This window comes from Nansenia antarctica, assembly GCF_963989245.1.
Source record: "Nansenia antarctica genome assembly, chromosome: 2".
Taxonomy (NCBI): Eukaryota; Metazoa; Chordata; class Actinopteri; order Argentiniformes; family Microstomatidae; genus Nansenia; species Nansenia antarctica.
Genome location: NC_137675.1, coordinates 13,482,678 through 13,504,201, shown reverse-complemented (window position 1 = coordinate 13,504,201; position 21,524 = coordinate 13,482,678). Strand labels below are relative to the sequence as shown.

At 43.7% G+C, this 21,524-nt stretch overlaps 2 protein-coding genes across 2 annotated transcripts in view; one reads left to right on the top strand and one right to left on the bottom strand.

The window, feature by feature from the left end:
• Positions 1–615, top strand: part of LOC308149833 (ependymin-like) — a gene marked incomplete at both ends in the record, with an annotated part of 4,789 nt that extends 4,174 nt beyond the window's left edge. The window contains one exon of the mRNA XM_080522719.1: positions 456–615. Within this exon, the coding sequence (XP_080378845.1) occupies positions 456–615 (160 nt within the window). The remainder of the gene's footprint in view (positions 1–455) is intronic.
• A 4,543-nt stretch (positions 616–5,158) lies between these two features.
• tmc5 (transmembrane channel like 5) lies at positions 5,159–21,130 on the bottom strand (the record flags this gene model as incomplete). The annotated part of the gene is made up of 20 exons (XM_080522718.1): positions 5,159–5,815; positions 5,939–6,031; positions 6,292–6,370; positions 7,016–7,189; positions 7,699–7,832; positions 8,330–8,405; positions 8,716–8,811; positions 8,946–9,043; positions 9,159–9,234; positions 9,658–9,818; positions 9,958–10,110; positions 11,177–11,321; positions 12,010–12,152; positions 12,727–12,987; positions 14,000–14,081; positions 14,457–14,559; positions 15,230–15,346; positions 19,516–19,593; positions 19,834–20,051; positions 21,057–21,130. The coding sequence occupies 20 exons, from the start codon at positions 21,128–21,130 to the stop codon at positions 5,159–5,161; spliced, it is 3,018 nt and encodes a 1,005-aa protein (XP_080378844.1).
• Between the last annotated feature and the right edge of the window lie 394 nt (positions 21,131–21,524).

Here is a 21,524-nt window from a genome sequence, read left to right as displayed (position 1 = left end):
TGATAAGTGTGAGAATCTCATCGGGGGAGAGGGGGGAAAAAGATGACAATCCAGAGATCGAGTGTCGAGGGGAGAGTTTGGAAGGGGTGTTAGCATTGTTAGTGGGAACAGTGTTAGCATTGTTAGTGGGAGGAGGGAGCGGTGGGGGGAGAAAGGTGCTGCTGATGTCGTCCACCTTTTTTCAAAGTAGGTGACAAAGTCATCGGCGGACAGGGAGGAAGGAGGAGGGGGAGGAGGTGGATTAAGGAGTGAAGAGAAAGTGGAGAACAGTTTTCTAGGATTAGAGGCAGAAGAATGTATTTTTGAATGATAGTAGGATGTTTTAGCAGCTGATGCAGAGGAGGCGTAGTTGGCAAGGAGAGAGTGATAGAGGTTAAGGTCATCAGAAAGGCCACGCACACACAGAGGATATGTTCTGTTTTGGTGACTTCCTCTTTCTCTCCTTTTTTTAACAGCATGTACAACGTAGTCATCGGCGTCCAGGATCCGATGTCCCTGATACCGCCGTTCTTCTGTGAGGGAGCACCGCTGGACGAGACGGCGGAGAAAGACACCTTCTTCACCGCCGTCCGCAGACAGCGTAAGAATTACAAGGAGTTCCTGGAGCCACTGTAACACCCAGAGCGTTCCTCCAGTCACTGCGCCATCAATGGTCACCTGTTGACCACAAACATCGCAATGGCAGTCAAAAAAAAAAAGTCCAACTGTAAAAGAGTTGAAATGTTGAGCACTGTGGTTTGTAATGCGAGTTAACATCTTGTTTTACTGTGTAATGAAAGGTGAGTGAGTAATATTCGGGAGATTAGTTCAAGTTTCACTGCATGTGTTAAAACTGGAATAGGATACACTGTACTCTCCCCCACGTGTTATTTGACTCTTACAGACCTAAATGAAATAAAGTAGAAAGCATCAAGTAAGAGTTGTCCTGCCACTTATTTCTCAACTTTCGTATTTACAATGTGTGTGGTGTTGTTGTTGTTGTTGTTGTTGTTGTTGTTGTTGTTGTTGTTGTTGTTGTTGTTGTTGTTGTTGTTGTTATCATGAAATGGTATGCATTTGAATGCGTGCGTGCGTCCCTCTTAAAACAAACATGTATCTAGTATACAAATGGTGGGAAATGTATTCTCCATCAAATAGACATTTTTCGAAACATTGTGCAAAACAACTAAAGCAATTCTAAATAAGAAACAAACCATGCAGTTCACAATATATATTAATGTCGGTAGAACATCCTAATGTACACAGTGTATAATTGATTCCTATGCAAATCTGAGAAAACAAAGATATTCATTCCAAAAGTAAATGAACTAGTGCTCTTCCATTAAGATGGACTCAATTCAACTTATTGCGTAATTTGTTGATGACATCTTTACATTTTAGCTCATTTTAAGAGTGTCATAGCAAAGGGTCTGAATACATACGCACATGGGGTATCTCTTATATTTACATTTTTATAAACTTGTTTTCGCTTTGTCGTTCTGTGGTATTGTGCGTGGATTGATGCCAACTTCTTTTAATTTAATCAATTTTAAATTGAGCCTATAACACAACAAATTGTGGAAAAAGTGAAGGGGTCTGAATACTTTCCGAATGCACTGTATGTTGTAGAAAACTGTATGTTGTAGAAAAGAGAGAGAACATTTAAGGAGAGAACAGAAAAAACCCCTAAAACTTCTATTGCCCCCCTTGTACTGTTTCTCTGTTTCTCCAGTGTCTATATATAAAAAGAAAGAAAAAAAAGGTCTAGGTTTAGAAGAAGGTGATAGAAGAAGGTTTTTCCTTCTATCAATGGCCCCGGGCCTGAGCTGGATTACTCTTCCTGCTATGACTGTTGGATTGATGATTCACTTGCTTAGTATTCAAATGTATTGATTGTAAGTCGCTTTGGAATAAGGCGTCTGCTAAATGCCAAAAATGTAATGTAAAAATGTAGACAGTGGAGAACATTTAAAACAAACTACATGGCCAGGTCAGGTCTAAGAGCAGACCGCAAGATGCTTAAAGAAGTCTCCAACCATCCTAAAATGTCATCACGGGAGCATCACGGGAGATTTTGCCAATTGGCAATTGTTGTCAAAGTACATGCATCTACCATCAGATTTAAACTGAACTGGTAGATGGTCTAGGCCTGCCGCACCTCCATAATAATAATAACATTTAAAATGTTATAGTCAATGCCTGTCTGTTTATTTGGTTGGGAGTCAGTATTTGAATACAAGCTTACAGTATATGGGATTGAAGGTCAATGCACATCTGTGAATGACGTGCCTGCGCGCGCGTGTGTGTGTGTGTGTGTGTGTGTGTGTGTGTGTGTGTGTGTGTGTGTGTAGCCTACAGTAGCTAAATGCCCCATCAACAGTGCCACAGAGGACCACTGCGTGTGCTGGCTTTTTCAGCCTTATCAAGGTCCTTTATGGTGATGAGCTGCGACACACACACACACACACACACACACACGGACGGTTCTTAACAATCAAATGCTGTCTTGCGCATGGCCCCTAGATGGTGTAAGAACATTAGCTGTGTGGGATTCCCTTCATTGCTGCGTCGCAATGCTTCGTGGAAAGTCTACAGTGGGCTCAAGAAGACGATGCCCTGAGGTGCACCATTACGCATGTTCCTGTTTTACGCACATACAGACATGTTTGCTTCAACCTTTCTTGTGAGAGACAATAGGTTATTTACGTACATGATTATCAGGCAGCCCTTGACAGCATGGAGTGGGAGACGAAGATGACCGTGGATTCTGCTGAGTTTCAACTCCTCCTAGCGATGGGAGAGGAGTATGAACAGTTCTGTTCTGGTACCAGCCTGCTGCCTTCTGGTGAGCACCTCAAGCCAGCGTCAGTGGCTCAGGTGACCACCTCAATCCAGCCCGGAGCCTCAGGTGTGGCAGGCCTTGACAGCATGGTGTGGGAGCCCATGGTGAAAATGGACTGTGCTACTATTCAACTCCTGCTGGAGTTGGAAGAGGAACATGAGAAGAGTGGTTCTGTTACCAGCCTGGTCCACCCTGGTGAGGACCTCAAGCCTGCTGCAGTGGTTGACACCAGCCTGCTTCAGGCAAGTGAGGACCTCAAGTCCAGTGCAGCTAGCCTGCTTCAGCCTAACCAGGACCTCAAGTCTGCTGCAGTGATTGACCCCATCCTGGTCAAGCCTACTAAGGTGAGAGGGAGAAAGAGAGGAGGTGGATGCTTCTGTGGCCTCTGGAGTGCCATTCGAAGAGGTCGAGGAAAAGACAAATCTGTAAGCAGTACTCCTACTGTCCCTCTCTGTTACACTTTTGTACAGTTTATTGTCATTGTAGATCTTTATTATCTTTCTTAAAACATTATTCATCTTGATTTGTCAAGTATGGATCAATAATTAGTTTCATGTTTTTTTGTTCATTGAAATGTCATGAAAAATGTGAATGTGATTACGTCAATATTCACTGTAAAAACAACTTGTGTGATAACAACTTGTGTGATAACAACTAGTAAAAAGAGAGCAGGAATATTATCAGCTTTTTTGTAAAGATGTTTTCTTGTCTTTTTCAACCTTTTTTCAGGCTAAGGTCATGGCTGACAAGACAAAGGAATGTATCCAGAGCGCTGAGAACAACGCCTCGCGTCAAAGCCCTGGGGGCGAGCTGCAGCTCTTGTGAACTGTGCAAACCTCTCACGGTTGCAGGCATCTACTGTGATGCTCTTGTTTGGTTTCTTTTACCCTTTACCCACAACACCCAACCCCCTGTCTCTGCCCCTCCACAATTCATGTATTTTTTTACTCCATTTATATATTCATAATGTTTTCATTGCATTTGAACGAATTGTGTTTGTTTTTAATTTAATAGAGATGAAGTCAGTACATAATATTGAATGAAATAGAAGTTCAAAGGTTACACAACTTTTTAGGCTGATCCAACACATAAATCCAACACACACACACACACACACACACACACACACACACACACACACACGCATGCACGCTCGCACGCACACACACACACACACACACACACACACACACACACACACACACACACACAAACAGACAGGGTATAGAGAGAGAGTGGCACAGGCTAGGAAGTGGAGGGCATGACAGTACCCCCCCCCCCCCCTCTGTGTTCCACATATGTTAAAAAGGGTTATACAGACTCATGTGATTGATTGATTAGCTCTCACCTATGACAAAACAGCTGTAGCCTAACTGTATGTCTTATGAGGTGACTGTTAGTGGGTGACAGACAGACAGTCTTTCTTTATGTCTTTGTGACACTGTGTCCAAAGTGATGGAGGGGAGAATGAGAGAGGTTGAGACACACTTCAGGACTCAAATCATCAGGTTTTATTGAACACTTCAGTCCTGAGAATCTCAGGTAGGTTTCAAGTTCCGATCAACAGGAGAAAGATACCTTCATACACATGACTTACATGGCTCCTACTACCACAGCTGTCGGTTGTCTGCTAGCACCCTCTACTGGTGAAATTGTGAAAAGCTTACAGCAACGGGTATTCGCAGGCGGTCTCCCATCCAAACACTAACCCGGCTCGACGTGATCGGACAAGATCGGCTAAGATCGTGCCTTTTCAGGGTGATATTTCCGTTTGCATGTGCCGTATTTAAGGTTGCAACAGAAGAAGCGGATCAGGCTAATTCAATGTTTACGTGTTTTTGATACAATTTCTTATTCCGTTCCATGCATTACAATGAGCCCATCCTCTGGCCTCTAACTCCACCAGTCTTCCCTGTTATATATACATTCTATTCAATTATGATTGGTTTCATAATGTGTATATCCTGCATTACTACTTCCCAATGACATGAAGATCATGTTGTATTATTTTTTTTTTTATGTAGTTATTTATAGATTTAATTAACATTCTTCTACTATGGTTCTTGTCGAGCTAATACGCAATATATTACAACATACTACAACTAAGGACTTAAACATTTCATCCAAAATAATTCATATATAAGTACTCATTTGTTCTATTCAAAAGTGCAATGTTTCAAATTAATGTTTTCACATGCAATGGCTACATTCTTTTTTCTTTTTCATGTGAAACACACCACATAAAGAGGTGGTCCTGCACTCTCTTTAAGCTGGCCTCTTCCCTGTCCTCCATTTTGCCTCGGCATGCTACATTTCTCACGATACATTTCGTTATGTTCAGTATCTCTCATCATAATCATCATCCATTTGTTGTCGGGCCAGCATGGCCTGTATGAGTGCACTGGAGCCTGCAGGGGCTGGATTCCCTGTGGGGAAGGACCCCTGATGATAACCATCCTCCACCTCTGCTCTCTGCCTGGCTTGCATCACCTGTATCACTGCACTGGATCCAGACGACACAGGATTCTCTGGAGCCCTGTAATAATCGTCCTCTTCCTGTCTCTCCGCGCTCTGTCGAGCTTGCATAGCCTGCGTCATGGCGCTGGAAGGCGTTGTCGAGGCAAGGTTATCAGGAGGAGCGGGTCCCCTGGTATAATCCACCATCTCCTCCTGTCCCTCGGCTCTCTGTCGGGCTTGCATGGCCTGCATCAGAGCGCCGGAGGACGGAGGCTCAACGTCCTCCGCGGGAGGAAACGTCCTCCTCCGAAAACCGCCTTCTTCCTGTTCCTCTACCCGCCGCTGAGCCAGCATGACCTGCATCATGGCGCTGGACGTGGTGGACACGGACGCCTCCGAGGCAATGCTCACGCCATAACGAACACCTGCGGCGGCGGCCTCTTCTTCATCTTCTAACTGCTGCCGTGCGAGCAGCGCCTGGAGCATGCCGTCGGATGACGACTGGCCGCCAGAGGAACCGTCGTCCTTTCTTCTGGCCTGACGTACGGAGAAAGGTCATATGTCAAGGAAGGCGGTTGAAACCAGGCAACATTCTATGGTTGGTTACATGTGTGAGATTGGCTCACGCCAGTCATGGTGGACGCTCGTTGATACACCCACCTGTTTTCTGGCTTTCTGTTTAGCTGTTTTGTTTTGCTTCGTTTTCTGAAGGTTCTGTAGCTTTTCCAGCAAGAATGCTTTGTCTTTTCCCTCCTGGTAAAAGGAGAGAGATTAAGGAAAGAAGAAATTAAGGACTGGAAGAAATGATAATGAGTGAAGAGCATGGAATCTATAGAAATAACACATTTTAAAATGTAAGATGTTCTTCTACACATTGAACTATTCAAAATTAAATCAAATTCTATGGCTCTAAAAAAGCATATTGGATTACGTAGACCATCATGTTTTGTTCCAAATTGTTCCTCGTTGCTAAGAGAGACAAACAGTTTTAACACAACAGCGAATCAACTCACATTAACAATCTGCTGTTTCAGTAAAACAATGAGATGCTTGCGCCCCTGTGTGACCTGCCAGAAGATGTATATTACGACCCTGTGGAAGGAAATGTAAAGCAGTCAGTCCATATGTGAGAGGGCAAACTGTATCTAACAAAACCTTACATAACCCAACATCACAAGCCGTAACACCACTTCACAACTAAATGATATTTACATTTCAAGTCATTTTGCAGACGCTTTTATCCAAAGCGACTTACAATAAGTACATTTGTCTAAGTAAATCAACTATACATAAGTCATCGTAAGCCTTCGATAAGAACAAGTGTCGTCGGCAATCACAGAGCTAGAGAAAGGATCAAAACAAGTGTAAGGATGATTTCTGATATGGAGGGATACAATCCAAATGGGCAAGGAATAAAGTTGATGCTCAAAGGAAAGTTGGATTAAGACAATTTAGTCCGATCTGGCCGGGCTCACACAACTGACTGTTCACTACCGTGGTTAGCCAGCAATGAGCCAGGAACAAAGGAATGAATGGTATCTTTATAGACGGTGGTCAACAAGGTGGCCATAAAACATCTGGTACACATGTGTCTTGGCCTGGCGCCAGTAAGTCTATCGCCTTCCTCTGGGAACCAAGTCTGGTAAGGTAAACAGGACAAGGATCAACAGAAGATAAAGAGACCATAACAACAAGTTAGGTGTTTTTTTGTTTTTCAATACTGAAGACTGAGCTCACAGGATGATGAGGGTGACGAGGAAATAGAAGATCTCGCTCCTGATGACGTTCTCGTAGATCCACACGACCCACCCAGAACCAGACACGTCCCCCTCCTCGTCTATCCAGACGGACACAGCGGCGAAGGTCCGGTTGAGACCCCGGAAGGGACCGCACTCCCCCGAGGGTCTCAAGCTGTCGGGGGTAGGACACAACACAGGGTTATCCTGTAGCCACCAGGTCAACGTAACAAACCATCAACCAGTTGGAGTTAATCAGCTGATTCCACCAGTAGAGGCTGGTGACGATTACTGCCTCCAGCAGCCTCCCCTGAATTCAATAATATCCTTCAACTGACCATCTCACCCTAGAAATTAATTAATTAATTAATTTTGCCATTTAGCAGACGCTTTTAATCCAAAGCGACTTACAATTACGAATTACAGGGACATTCCCCCTGGAGTAACTGAGGGCTAAGTGCCTTACTCAAGGGCACACTAGTAGTGGTGTGGTTTCAGGCGGGATTTGAACTCACAACCTTCCGATCACAAGTCCAACTCACTATCCACTAGACCACCACTAGACCACCACTACCACTACTTCAAATTGAGAGGTACAGTAAAGGAACTGCAACTGGACTGCAATGGAGGGATTTCACTTCAGTAACAACGTTTAGCACAATGGCTAGTTTGTGTTGCCCTCACCTCCACACCGTGTACGCCAACATGGACAGAGCCCCCAGGAAGGAGGGGAAGAAGAGGAGGCCGATGAAGATGGTCTGCATCTGGGCTGCCCTGCCGGACCGTCGAGGGGGCTGGCAGTTCTGGGTCAGGCTCACCTGGGTGGGAAGAACAGAGAGAGAGAGAGAGAGACATAAAAACACACTTGTTCTTAGCTAAAGCACCAGATAAACAAAGATTCTGTACAATGAAAATGAATGTATTGAGCTGCACCTAAGTTAAAGCATATAAAACCCATGAATAAGCCATTGATAGCCACCGAGGAGATGCAGTTTGCATTTTAGCCCATTGAACTCACCCATTGAAAAAGATGAAAGAAATGCATTTCAGCTGCTGCCAGTGTTTGAGTGATTAGGCTACATGATATTGTGACAGCACATCGGAAAACATGCCACAATGTATATTTTCAATAGGGCTGTGTCTATGGTGCCATTCAACCAAGTCATGAAACATTCAGCTTGGGGCTTCAAGTGAGAGTAACATGAGCCTGGGAGGTGCGGGGATGGCCCATGCATCGCTGACATGGCACTTATCTGCACAGAGGCAACATGGGGTTCACCTTACCGTCATTTGATCCCGCCAAACGCTTCCTTACCTTCTTCAGATAGAACAGAATGAAGAACTTGATGATCTGGATGACAGGCAGAAGGGGAGAGAAGTAGATTCCTATCCTGCCATAGAGAAACATTGTGGTTTTGTGTCAGAATGTTCTGTACTGTAGACAGGAATGACAGATACCCAATTAGTTACATTTGCTCAGCATTTTGTGCTGCAGAATCAGGCTATTTACTCTGAGACTAGTCACTTTTAGTTTAGTAGGTTCAGTCGAGGCTGGTGGAGGTAGGAATCGGAGGATGGGCTCATTGTAATGCATGGGATGGGATGAGGATTGGTATCAAACACACGTGAGCCCGTCCTTCGATTTCTACCTCCACCCGCCTCTACTGAGTAGGTGATATGAAGCGACACCAGGAGGCCTACCATGCTAACGTCTGTGCGTAGATCAGATCTAGGACGTTCCGAGCAACATCAAACTCCGGAACCCCAAGACTCCGAATGCACCTGGTCCCAATGACACTGTAGAGAAGACAGGGACATAATAGCTGAAACATACAATATATTATTTCTCAACCACTTCTTCAATATTTCCCAACCGTCTTATGGTTTGCGCATAACTCGCAATAAGAATATGTTATCGCTATTCCACTCACTTGCTCAGAAACTCTCCGAAGAAAGACCCTAACATGAGGAAGAGGAAGTCGACAATGACCAGTCGGTACAGGGATTGTCCTACGATGGATTCCCAGCACTAGAGAGAAACAAATGAGGTAACGGTGTAGTGAGGGGGAATGGATGGATCAAAACATATCATTCAAGTCCTTGAGAGAACATCACCCATTGGTCTTTCGTCTAAAAGAACTCACAGAAAAGTCCTTGGCCACTGTGTCCATCCAGTAGTGGCAGAGGATGCCCAGGATGGACATCTTGAGGATGACATTTCTAGAGATGGAAGGGAAATAACAGTTGGTACTGTGCATATGCATGCATTTGTATTAACCAGGGGAGGCTGTTGGAGGTAGAAATCGGAGGATGGGCTCATTGTAATGCATGGAATACAATAGGAAATGGTATCAAACACGTTCCATGAGCCACATCCTCCGACTTCCACCTCCACCACCCTCAGCCTCCCCTGATCAAGTTTTTGTTGTTACTAATCTCCTCTCTTGTCAGCTCTACTCTATCTCTCTCAAATCCCCTTTATACAGCCAGTCGAGTTTGGCGGAGGTAGAAATCGGAGGACATCATTGTAACGCATGGATGATACCATTCTTCACTCCATTCCATGGATTACGATTACGAGCCTGTCCTCCCCCCTATCCTGATTTCTACCTCCACCAACCTCCCCTCCCGTTCAGCTCTAACCTGACGATGACGGCGTAGATCTGCATGCGGGAGTTGGAGTAGTGTTCTATCTTGTTGAACAGCGAGTAGAACAGAGGCACGACCAGGTTGATCAGGGACACCACGAAGGGCAGCAGCAGGGTGGCGGCCTCGTCCAGGAGAGAACCAGGAACCTCTGTCCGCTGTAAAGACAAGACAAGGGTTGTTATGGGTCTAGGGGAGGCTGGCGGAGGCAGAAATCGGAGGACAGGCTCATTGTAATGCAGGCCAAAGGGGCGGAATGAGGAGCGGTATCAAACACGTGTGTCGAGTGTTCATCACCTCTTTCTCATATTGACACAGGAAGTAGACGGCCGCTCCGCAGCCCACCGCCATGCCCGTGGAGAGCAGCCAGGAGCCCAGGAAGACCCCGAAGTGTTTCAGCCTCTCTGACACAGACAGGAGGGCCACCTGGGCTCTCTCCGAAAGGGACTCCTGTAGGGATGAGAACCTCGGCATTAGACATGGCGGTGGGGCGGCGGCTGTGGCGTAGGAGGTAGAGCCGGCGTCTAATGATCGCAACGTCGGCAGATCGGCGGTTCGAACCCCGGCTGGCCAAATGTCGAGGTGTCCTTGGGCAAGACACTGAACCCCAAATTGCTCCCAATGAGCGGGCCAGTGCCTTGCATGGTAGCTTGTCGCCATTGGTGTGTGAATGGGTGAATGTGAGGCCATTGTAAAGTGCTTTGGAATAAAGCGCTATATAAATCAGTCCATTTACCATTTTAGTCCATTTACATGGCCTGACGTACCATCCAGTAGTTAATGCTCCTATTTGGTGTAACTAGTAAGTTACCACCAGTACATTCAGTCCACCTAGGAGTACAGAATCTCCTAAGAGAGTACGGAATGTACCGAAGTGTGAAATGTACTGTATGTATGTCTCTCTGATGTGTGTTTTGTGGAATGAAGATTATATCCAAATTTGTCCAGGAAGTATAGTTTCACAGTTATGGCAAGGTGTTATCTACAATACAGCGATAGTATACAGTGATGACAGACAGAGAGTCACAGATACACAATCTCGTAATAGCCTTGAGTCATGATACAGGATATATGATATGGTATCTATCTGTATCTGTATTTATGGCTCTGGTAGAAGCTGTAGAATATGTTTTATGCCATCTGTACCAGGCTTGGTGCCAGGACCAACACTGTGGGTGTGTGGTATTCCTGCCTCCGGAATATCAACAATTCAGAAAGAAAAACATGTTTTACTTTTGATCGACCCCTGCCCATAGTTACTGCCAGCCTTCATCTGTACGTCAGTGGAGGCTGGTGGCGGTAGGAAATATACAACACACTCATTGTAATGCATGGAATGAAATTAGGAATTCTTCATTCCGTTACATGCATTACAATGAGCCTGTCCTCTGACTTCTACTTCCATCAGCCTCCCCTGCTGTATAGAATATGGCTCTGGTAAGCCCCTGTTACCTATCTATCTATCTAACCCCCCTCAGACTATCTACCCCCCCCTCAGACAGCCAGTGCCAGTGACCTTGAGCTGGATGCGGAGGTTGTTCTTGCGTTGTCTGACAGCCCTCTCGTTGGTCACACTGAAGTCCCAGCTGCACAGGAGCTGCCATGCGCCCCCGGAGGCCGGGTCTGACAGCACGTAGTTCCTTTGGAAGGAGCTGGCCATGCTGCAGGGGAGAGGCGGGGCGTAAGCACTGGACGCAGCTGGCAACATGCAACATGCAACATGCAACATGAATGGCATTTGGAACATCAAACATGCTTGAGTGATTTAATGTGTGGAACATTGCGTTCTAGAGTGATTCTAGACGGTGTGAAACAGGGCGTTCTAGAGTGATTCTAGAAGGTGTGGAACAGGACGTTCTAGAGTGATTCTAGAAGGTGTGGAACATTGCGTTCTAGAGTGATTCTAGACGGTGTGGAACAGGGCGTTCTTGAGTGATTCTAGAAGGTGTGGAACATGGCAAGGGTGATGGCATATTTAAGCAGTAGAATCAATGGTAGTGAGTTTGAGAAAGAAGAGAGGGTTCAGAGGGAAATGGGTGAATATAAGTTAGGCATAATATTCAATACAATATTCCGTAAACATCCCGGGCACGTTACAGGAAACGAAAAAAAGGAAAAACAGAGAGAGAAAATAAAAAGACAGGACAAACAGGACAAAAACAGGATGGATAAAGAGGTATTCCAGCCATGGAAGTTGACAACAGGAGAAGCGGACAAGTGAGGGCCGTAGATGTAGCTGTAGAGACTATGGTCCATCATAAACGCTCAAAAAGATCCGATCCAAAACAACCGAATGACTAAAATATAAAATATGTACAACAAGTTGCGGTTCAGTTCCAGCCCACTGACCTGTAGATAAGTGCAGCCCCACACAGCACCATGTAGGCAGCTATGGTGAAGAAGTAGGCCAGCTGCAGGTTGTACTCCACCTGGGCCTCAATGGTTTCATTACTGTAGCCACCATAGTACATGACTGTATGCTGGAAGTAACCCTGAGAGGGAGAAAATACACATAAAAAAAAAGAAATCACACAACAAATAAATCATTTCTACCTGTTCACAGTTGGCTAACTGTCTGTTGGCTAACTGATTCGTTTAATTCCATTTAAAATGCCTCGGCTTATAGGAGTAGTCTGGTCCCAGGTATATCAACCTCTCTGTTATTGTGAGTCCAAACCAGGGGAAGCTGGTGGAGGTAGAAATCAGGGCCCAGTTGTTCAAAACTGTTCATCTGGATCAGAATGATCCCGATCCTTTTTTGCTATCCAGGATCAGATTTATCTGGCTGGTCTCAAAACGTGTAGGGGGAATCGGGATCACTCTGATCCAGATTAAACGTTTTCAACAACTGGACCCAGAGGATAGGTTCATTGCAATGTCTGAAATGGAATGAAGTGTATCCAATCCATGCATACCATTCCTCATTCCATTCTATGCATTACAATGAACCTATCCTCTGATTTCTACCTCCACCAGCCTCAACTGATACCTCAAGCACATACTGGTCCTGACTCAGACTATAATACGGGTGATGCTCATAGTATATATTTGAGAAGTCACACATACTGCTCCAGTCAGTATCTCCAGCCCTTTGAAGTTGACCCCGGCGGGGATGTTTGGCGTGGGGTCGTAGATGAGCTGGGGGATGGTGATGAACCCGAAGTTGACCAGGAAGGAGAAGACGTTGAACATGAGGAGCCACTTGAGGAACAGGAAGTAGGAGAGGACGCCGGTGCCAAACTTGCCTCCGATCTCCTTCATGGTGCCCTGCCACAGCTCCAAGGCCTGCCTGGCTGAGGCCATGTTTACACCACACCTGCGGAAAGACTGGGAGAGGGACTGACCTGAGACCAGGGGGAGAGGTGGGGCTGTGGCGCATTCAATTGCTCCTCGGAATAAAAAACGCCACCAACATTTATTGTAGGATTTAGGATCAATCTGAGAAAGGTCTGAGTGGTACACGAGTTTAGGTGTCAAGTGTCAGAGTTTCCTAATTCCGAGGAGCAAATTAATGCAGCAGTCTGTAGTTTCTTTCAAAGGACATCTTGTTTTATGACACATGGGTAGCAGTGGAGGCTTGTGGAGGTAGAAATTGGAGAACGGGCTTGCATTGTAATGCATGGAATGGAATGAGGAATGTTATTTCATTCATTCCATGCGTTACAATGAGCCGGTCCTCAGATTTCCGCCTCCACCAGCTTCCACTGATGGGTAGCGCTCCTGAGTCTTGTCAAGAGAGACTAGGGTGGGGGTGGGTTGGGGGCTGGTGGGTTTTCCTAGCTAATTCACATTGTATCACACTGAGGGCCGGTTTCAGAGACAAGGCTTAAGCCTAGTCCTGGACTAAATCACACTTATATAGGGCCGGTTTCACAGACAAGGCTTAATCCTAATCCTAGACTAAAAAGCATCTTCAATGGAGATTTTACATTGAAAGTGTGATTTAGTCCAGGATTAGGCTTAAGCCTTGTCTGTGAAACCGGCCCTGAATGTTCTCATTTCAGTGGCAAAACATTAACAGACACAAAATGTTTGTCAGTTTGAGTGGTGAGACATGGAATCAAACCTGTAGAATACATCATCGACCAAAGTGCAAAGAGTTATTATAACTGCTAACTTGGCCTTTCCCAGGCAATAAAGACGTCTATGGAATTCAGAAGCAGCCCGGCGCCTAGAGGAATTGTATTACTGATAAAGGTAAGATGATAGTTGTTCTGGACCATGTAACAGTCTGTAACATGAGCACAGAGTATTTCCAGGTGATCAGGAAAACCCCAGGGCTTTGGGTCATTGACACACAGGATGACGCACAGCATGTGAGAAAAGTGTGATTGCTCACCAGTGAGACATTCTCGGAGCAGTCAGCGAAGCAGGTCAGCTTGCGAGAACGCCCCAAAGACTTGAACGCCAGCACTTGGCTCCTACGAGATATAATACCGGGAAGGCATAAATATGATGATGTCTCTGATATGCTTATCACTTACTGGCATACGCACATCACAGCCTAATCTTCCTTCATAAAATATATGACCTGGCAAAGTCACACAGTGCTGCTGTATGGCTGGGGGAACTTTAGACTTGTAGGGACCGTGAAACACTTCCCTGTATTCTGTGACTTGAAGGAGATACCCCCTTGCCAACATTTCAAAACGACATAACTGCGCACATTCCAAACTACCTTTCCTTGCGCACACAGAGAACTAATTACTCTACCGCCACTAATAGGGTTTAATGTTTAACTCCACAGCACTAACACAGAATAACCTTCGACCTGTCAATACCACACAAAAACCCACCTGATATGTTTCTTGTCGTCAAAGCTCATGGGGAGGTCTCGGATGGCTTTGATTCGGTCTGTCACTGACATGGCAACCAGCTCTTTTACCAAGTCCTGCTCCTCTGTTGAAAGAAAGAAAAAGAAAAGCCAGGATATCTTGAGCTCATTATCTCTAAATGCAGTAGTGAACACTACAGTATGCCTTTGCCAATATAAAGTAACTTCATTGTATAATATAAGATAGTTGGGTTAAAGGCTATATTTTGAAGAAAGCTTTTGTGATAAAAGCACCATATTTTGCACAATAAAAGCGTCTTAAGACTTGCCTTTACTCTGTGTAAAGTGGTGTGCTTTTGTCACAAAAGACACAATTCCTTCAAAATGTGGCCTCTAGTCACCCCACCAAGAGAAGAGTTGTCAGTGGGCCACATCCGGCTCCTCTGTTTAGATGACATGATAGGACAGTGGGCTATCTCTAGGTGGACACCAGTATGCCAATAGAAAGTAGCATCATAACAAAGTTGGGTTTACATTGGTCTAATATGCGGCGATAATTATGTTTGTTAGCAGGGGAGGCTGGTAGAGGTAGAAATCGGAGGTCGGGCTCATTGTAATGCATGGAACGGAATGAGGAATTGTATCAAACACACGTGTTTGGTATGCGTATGATATCATTCCTCATTCTGTTACATGCATTGCAATGAGCCTGTCCTCCGATTTCCACCTCCACTATTCTCCTCTGTATACGTACATCTATACATACTGTGGTGACCTTTCCCTCCCCAGTCTTACCACTTTCAAGCTCATGCCTAATGGCGTCTTCTGTAATACCCAGAGCAGGGTTTGCTCCAGGGAACAGACTCATCCTCCGCTTTGTTCCTCTCAACCGCATCGAAACATGACCATTACCTGGGCACATGAGGAGAGCACAGCTGATGACACCCACAGCTTTGTGAGACGAGCACCATAGAAATTACTAATATTATAATTCTATTGACATCACAGCCTAGGTAACGCTTTATGAGGTTATTCATCTCGCCGGTGTGGGTGTTCAACAAACAGATAAACACAGTTGGGTCATTTTTTTTATACGGTGCCTTTTCTGTCCCCAGTACTAAATCATTTTGTCTAAATTTGGACAAATACAAATTCCATTAGGTTTTTCATGTATAGTCAATTGTTATTTATTATGAATACAATGATATGGGCTTCTAAGTTGTTGTTTTCTACATTTTAAAAGCTTTGGTTAAAGATGTAAATTGGATTTTGCATGGGATTTGGGATGTCCCCAGTGTTGTTCATTCAACTTCAATACAAAAAAATAACTATTAAAAACATATACATTTCCAAATATGTTATTATTATTTCATTTTCCTGATCAATATCTATTGAAATCAAATATAGTTTTTATCCATTTTGTTAAAAATGTTGTACAAAAAATTAAGGTTTTGCTTACAATATTGCTTGTCCCTGCGATCACTGTCCACCCTGTTATGCTGTGTCCCTTTTAAAAGAAAACCATATTTCTCAATCACATCACTCTCATGAGGTGACATCACATCAGTGGAGGGGATTTCAAATGTGGTAGGCTGTGCGATTTTCTACCTCTTTTACCATCTGATTTTTATGTTTTTATCCAGTGAGTTTAATGTGGTTGACCATAACGTGTCCACCCTGTTATGCCTAAATATTGAGGAGATCAATCAAATTGAATAATTTCAAAAAAAGTATTTAGTGCAAATTAGATTCCTCATCAAGTATTCATGGTCATTCTAGGCATTATGCTAACACAGGCAGGCTAAAGGCTAACTTTAACTCAAAATGTCCACCCTGTTAGTGTCCACCCTGTTATGTGTCCACTCTGTTCTGGAGACACTCGCCCTATTCAACTACAGAGGGTATTCTAAATAAAATAAAATGTAGGTGCCTGAGCTCGACCACTATGTTTTTCAGCAAGCTAGATATGTCCTTTATCTAATAGAACATTAAAATATAGATAAATCAACAATTTATTTTTCACAAGTTATGAAGTCCAAATGGCACCGTATAAAAAAAATGACCCAGTTGTTCCCATTGAAACATGTCTTATCATGTCTACCCTTTGGCTTGACATATTAAATCCAGTGCAAATAGGTTCCCATAAAGGACTGACTGCACACACAATGAATGCACTCTATAAGCACACTGAAATGGTCAATAAATGCACAAGGAAGTAGAGACGAGCAAATAAGGGACACCATGTTACTGCATACCACCTACTAAGCCACCTTAGGCCCACACCTCTGTACAAACAAATGCTCAGAAAGCGGAGGGTCAAATTTAACTAACTAAAGGAACGTCTCATAATTCTTAGAACCTTTTATAATGCTTAGAACCTTTTATAACTCTTAGAACGTCTTAGAACCTCTTGTAACTATTGCCACTTTATTTATCTTGTCTTATTGCCTTATATGTCTATAAACCTATCACCACTTTATTGCTGTTGTTGCTGAAATGTTGAGGAACTGAAGACGAATTTTCCTCTCTTATACTTGTATAATGGGATGTAACAATAAACTTGAAACTAGTCAAGTGTGTTTCGTCTTACTAAGTAAACTAGAATTACTAAAATTAGCCAATGCAGCTACCAGCCAGGGCCGCTTTAAGGGGGGGCTAGCTGGGGCGGTGGCACAGGGCCTCGCGCTTTGGAGGGCCTCGCGTGAGGCAGGGTAAAAAATAAAAACAAATTTTTTTTTTTGGGTACCCTGGCTGGCGAGGCCCTCCAAAGCGCCAGGCAAGGGACCATATTATTATTTTTGCCTTTAATACATTTCTAAATGTTCACACATGTGATAATCATAGTCAATCATACATCTAAAATCTAGCATACCTGTAGGACAGGGAGATTCTTAGCAACAGAAAAAAGTAATTTCCCCCTATGACACCTTTTGGGCGCGCGTTGACACTTGTTGTGCATAGTGACTGCTTAGTGCAACGGACAAAATGCAGAGGGAACGAGACCGAGGAAGAAAATGTTAATCGGGTGCTGAAAAAAGAAATACAAATAAAAGAAAGGAAGGCTTCAGGGCCTCGCTTAGAGGTTCGTTCGAAACATTTCTAAAAACAAGTGAGGCTCCCGTTAGCACCGAAGAAGCTAACGTTACTGCTAGCACTAGCAATGCTAGTAGTAGCACGGCACAGCCCCCCCTGAGAGGCAAAGATGATGTCTCTGAGGTGGAGGAGGACAACAGCTACACCGGCAGCAGTGGGGCTGCCCAGCCCCAGGTGAGGATGGTCAGGAGTGGCGAAGTAGAGGATACGGAGGCGGAAGATGGAGCTACTCAGAGCAGCAGCAGCAGGGCTGAGAGTGATGGAACGCAAGACGAGCCCACGGTGTTAGATATGTCATGTATGATGATCCTGGTAAATTGGCCGGTACATATGGACTCTACAGTTACAGAAGTGATCATTAGAAGAGGTCCCCCAAAGATGAAACCTGGATTTAGTTATCCTAAAAATAATGAGAACAGGAACTTTAGTGAAACTTTATTTCTCCGAAAACTACCAAATGGGGAAAAAATAGAAAGAAAGTGGCTTGTGTACTCCCCTTTAAAAAACGGGACATGTCTTTTTGCTTTTGCTGTAAGCTTTTCAACATAAAGGATAGGCCTACATGGTGGTGAGTAACATCTCTATTCATGTCAATAATGGCTTGTGCGTATTTAATGTTGGGTATGATGACTGCTTTATCCTAAATCCTAATCCTTTACGAGTATAAAAGGTTTGAAATGAAACAAACATGGTTGTAAACTATCTAAATAAGTAGATATTCTATTGTCTATCAGCACAGCATGTGAGCGCATTTATTGCAATATATCGGTGCGTGCGTGTCGCGCGGTTATAACAGTAGCCTACATCATTATAAAAGGCCTCGCAAATCTGACTTCGCACAGGGCCTCGCATATCTCCCAAACGGCCCTGCTACCAGCTATCATTGGCTGTCAATCAAAAAACATATAGATAACCTATTGTTAACAAGTGTGTGAGAGAGATTATGTGACATTTTTTATATCTATTCCGAAGCCTAGCCTGTTACAGTAGAGCAAACAATTATTACACACATAATGTGTTTACTGAGTAATGTTGAGTCATTGTAGTAGGGGGAAACCATTAATGAAAGTTAAAAGGCTCAATAGGCAAACAGTTCCTTTGCCTGGTTAGGTTTCAGCAAACACATTAACCTCCCTCTTGTGTTCACGGTCAAATCTGACCGAATGACTTTGTTTGTAATCATAAATATTGTGTTTTTCATCCCATTGCCTCAAGACCTTATGTTATCCTCCACCCTAGGCCCGTGAGCATATACACTTGATTGCATTGAATTGCATTGCATTTTGGGGGATTTATTGAACCGTGTCACACCTATGATGTTTCCGGTCAGAATTGACCGCCATAGGAAATGAATGGGTAATAAAAAAAAAGAATCAATCAATAAATCAATACATCCCACACAACAATGGAACGGGAAGAATCTCAGCTACAACACTAACTAGATAATTTCCATCTCCAGTACACACAGCCTACATGGCAGGCATTTTTATAATATACAGTAATGTACAGTAAACACTATCTTTGAACTTGCTGCAAAATTATAATATGAAATTAACCCCTGGTGTCATTCTGTCTGCCACCCCTTGATTCTACTTGCTTTGACTGTTCAAATGAGATGTCAACCATCAAAATTGGATAAGGGGTTCCAGAGATATCACTGTGCAAAACACACCGGTCAATTTTGACCGAAAGTAGCAAAGTTGGAAAATGAAACAAACAGAAGAGGAAGGTTAATCTAATGAATTACCTGTTAACATAACATAATAATTCGTCCAATCTCTAAATGTTCTATGTCAACTTCATTGTACTGACTACATAACTTCTAGTAATGTTTTACTATACGCTAGGTCTCCATAAAGCATAACATTATAGCAATGGTGGTGTCCTAGCAACAGTGTGATGCTAACTTCAAGGGTAGCGCTGATCAACACACCAACTGAAAGACACTCTAATGAACAACAATGGTTTAAAAGCAGTTTCAACAGTACCTGTAGTTGCTGATGGAAGATGCACAGAAGGAGATGTGTCATAATGTGTCACCGTGTCTATCTGGAAGCTACTGTGGACTGAAAACAGTGAACATAGAAAGAAAATAAGAAACAGGAAGTGTAAGAGAGAAACAATGTCACATAGCAACACAGAAACAAAAGATCTGATGAACTGAATTACTCCATTCAAAACTAAATGACTGTACTAAACAATGGAATACACAGGAGAAGGGGGGGGGGGCAACTCAGTACAAAAGAAGTACATTCAAGAGCATACGGATCTTGCCACCAGAGAAATCAAATCTACTCTGAACTCACGGTCGTGTTGCCATCTTGGGCTCTCTGTGCGAGGGGACAGGAGGCCCATGGGTATGCTGTCCCTCCCTCTCCAGCTCCCCTCCTGCCACCCCCCCCACGGCACTCTCCCCTGGGCCTCATCATAGTTGGACTGCTGGCCCTCTGTCTGCGGCCAGTCTGCCCTCCCTCCCTGCCAGGCGTCCTCCTCCCGGGCATAGGGGTTACTGTGGTAGGACTTTCTGGAAGTCATTCAGAGGCAGAGCAAAAACAATTAGCCTACTGGTGGATTGTTATAAACCAGGACGTGTACTGTAAGCTGTGGTGGAAGTGAGGTGTCGGGAATGATTTGTATGCCCATTAGTGCTCAGTCTGTCCCTGGTTCCCCAAATGAATCAACACCATTTCCAGTTCAACAGGTTAGTTATGATAATATCATAAACATGATATTACATGATGTCATGAACAATCCCCTAAGGAGCTTTAAAAGCAAGGCAGTTGCATAAGAGATAACATAACAAAGATCGATCCACTTGACCTTCATGACCATCCCCAAGGCAGACATTGACTTTCAGTATCGACATTCTCCCTGCTCTAAATACTGTACGTTAGAATAATAAGAATATGATAAGAATTTAACTATTATTCCTGCCCTTGAACTATATGTCCAGACTATTTATTCACACACTGCTTCCTGTCTACTCACTCCACCTCACCTGTTTTATCTCTCAAGGGTAGCTAGTGCCGTTTAACTTCTTCCTTATTAACTTAACTTCTTGTAAAGTAATTGCTAATTAAATGAAATACATTTTCAGAGTAGCTTCCCCAACAGGGGATATCAGAGATGATGTGTTCAAGTACCGTACAAGCAGCAGGTTTAAATTAACAGCACATAAAACTGTTTAAGCTGTATGTCATCACTTCATTTGGATCTAATTAATCAAGTGTGTGAGAGAGATTATGTGACATGAGATTATGTAATGATGATTATGATTATGACTATGATTATGTAATGAATATGATGAGATTATGTAATCATGTCATGATTAAACCCTGTGGCTTTTAACTTGTGTATATATAATATATATTACATGGTTGTTATTGTTATTGTTTTGGTTTTTCTTTCTACACTGACTCCACTAAACATTTTCCTCTCAGAATAATTATGACATTGATAAGATCGATTGAGATGTGACGTTTAAAGCAGAAAAAAAATACAAATGTCAGAGGAAAAAGAGGAGACCAACCTTCTGTCGACTTCCAGCGTTTCGCTGTCATGGTAGGCAGAGTTGAAGAATCCACCTCCACTGTAGTGGGACATGAGCTCCTTGTGTTGGTCTTTGCTCTCTCTTGCACCGTGGTATCCCCCCTTCTCCCTTCTGTCTGTCTCTAATTCACCAAGGTCCGGGAGGTCTTCCTATGAACACACCTGTTAGTCACCGATAGGCTCCCGTTACGAATGAATGAATGAATGAATGAATGAATTAAATTTCATTTCCATGAATGGTCTTTATTGTCATTGATATAGTACAGGTACCATACAACGAAATTTGGGAGGGGGGGCTCCCCTGGTGCTAGGAAAAAAACTAAAAACAAGAAGGGAAAAGAGCTGGTTTACATACATAAAGGCTATGTACACTATCCACTATACTATACTATACAAATAAAACAAATAATTACGTGTCAGGTCCTAAGGTGGAAAAGGAAAACCAAGA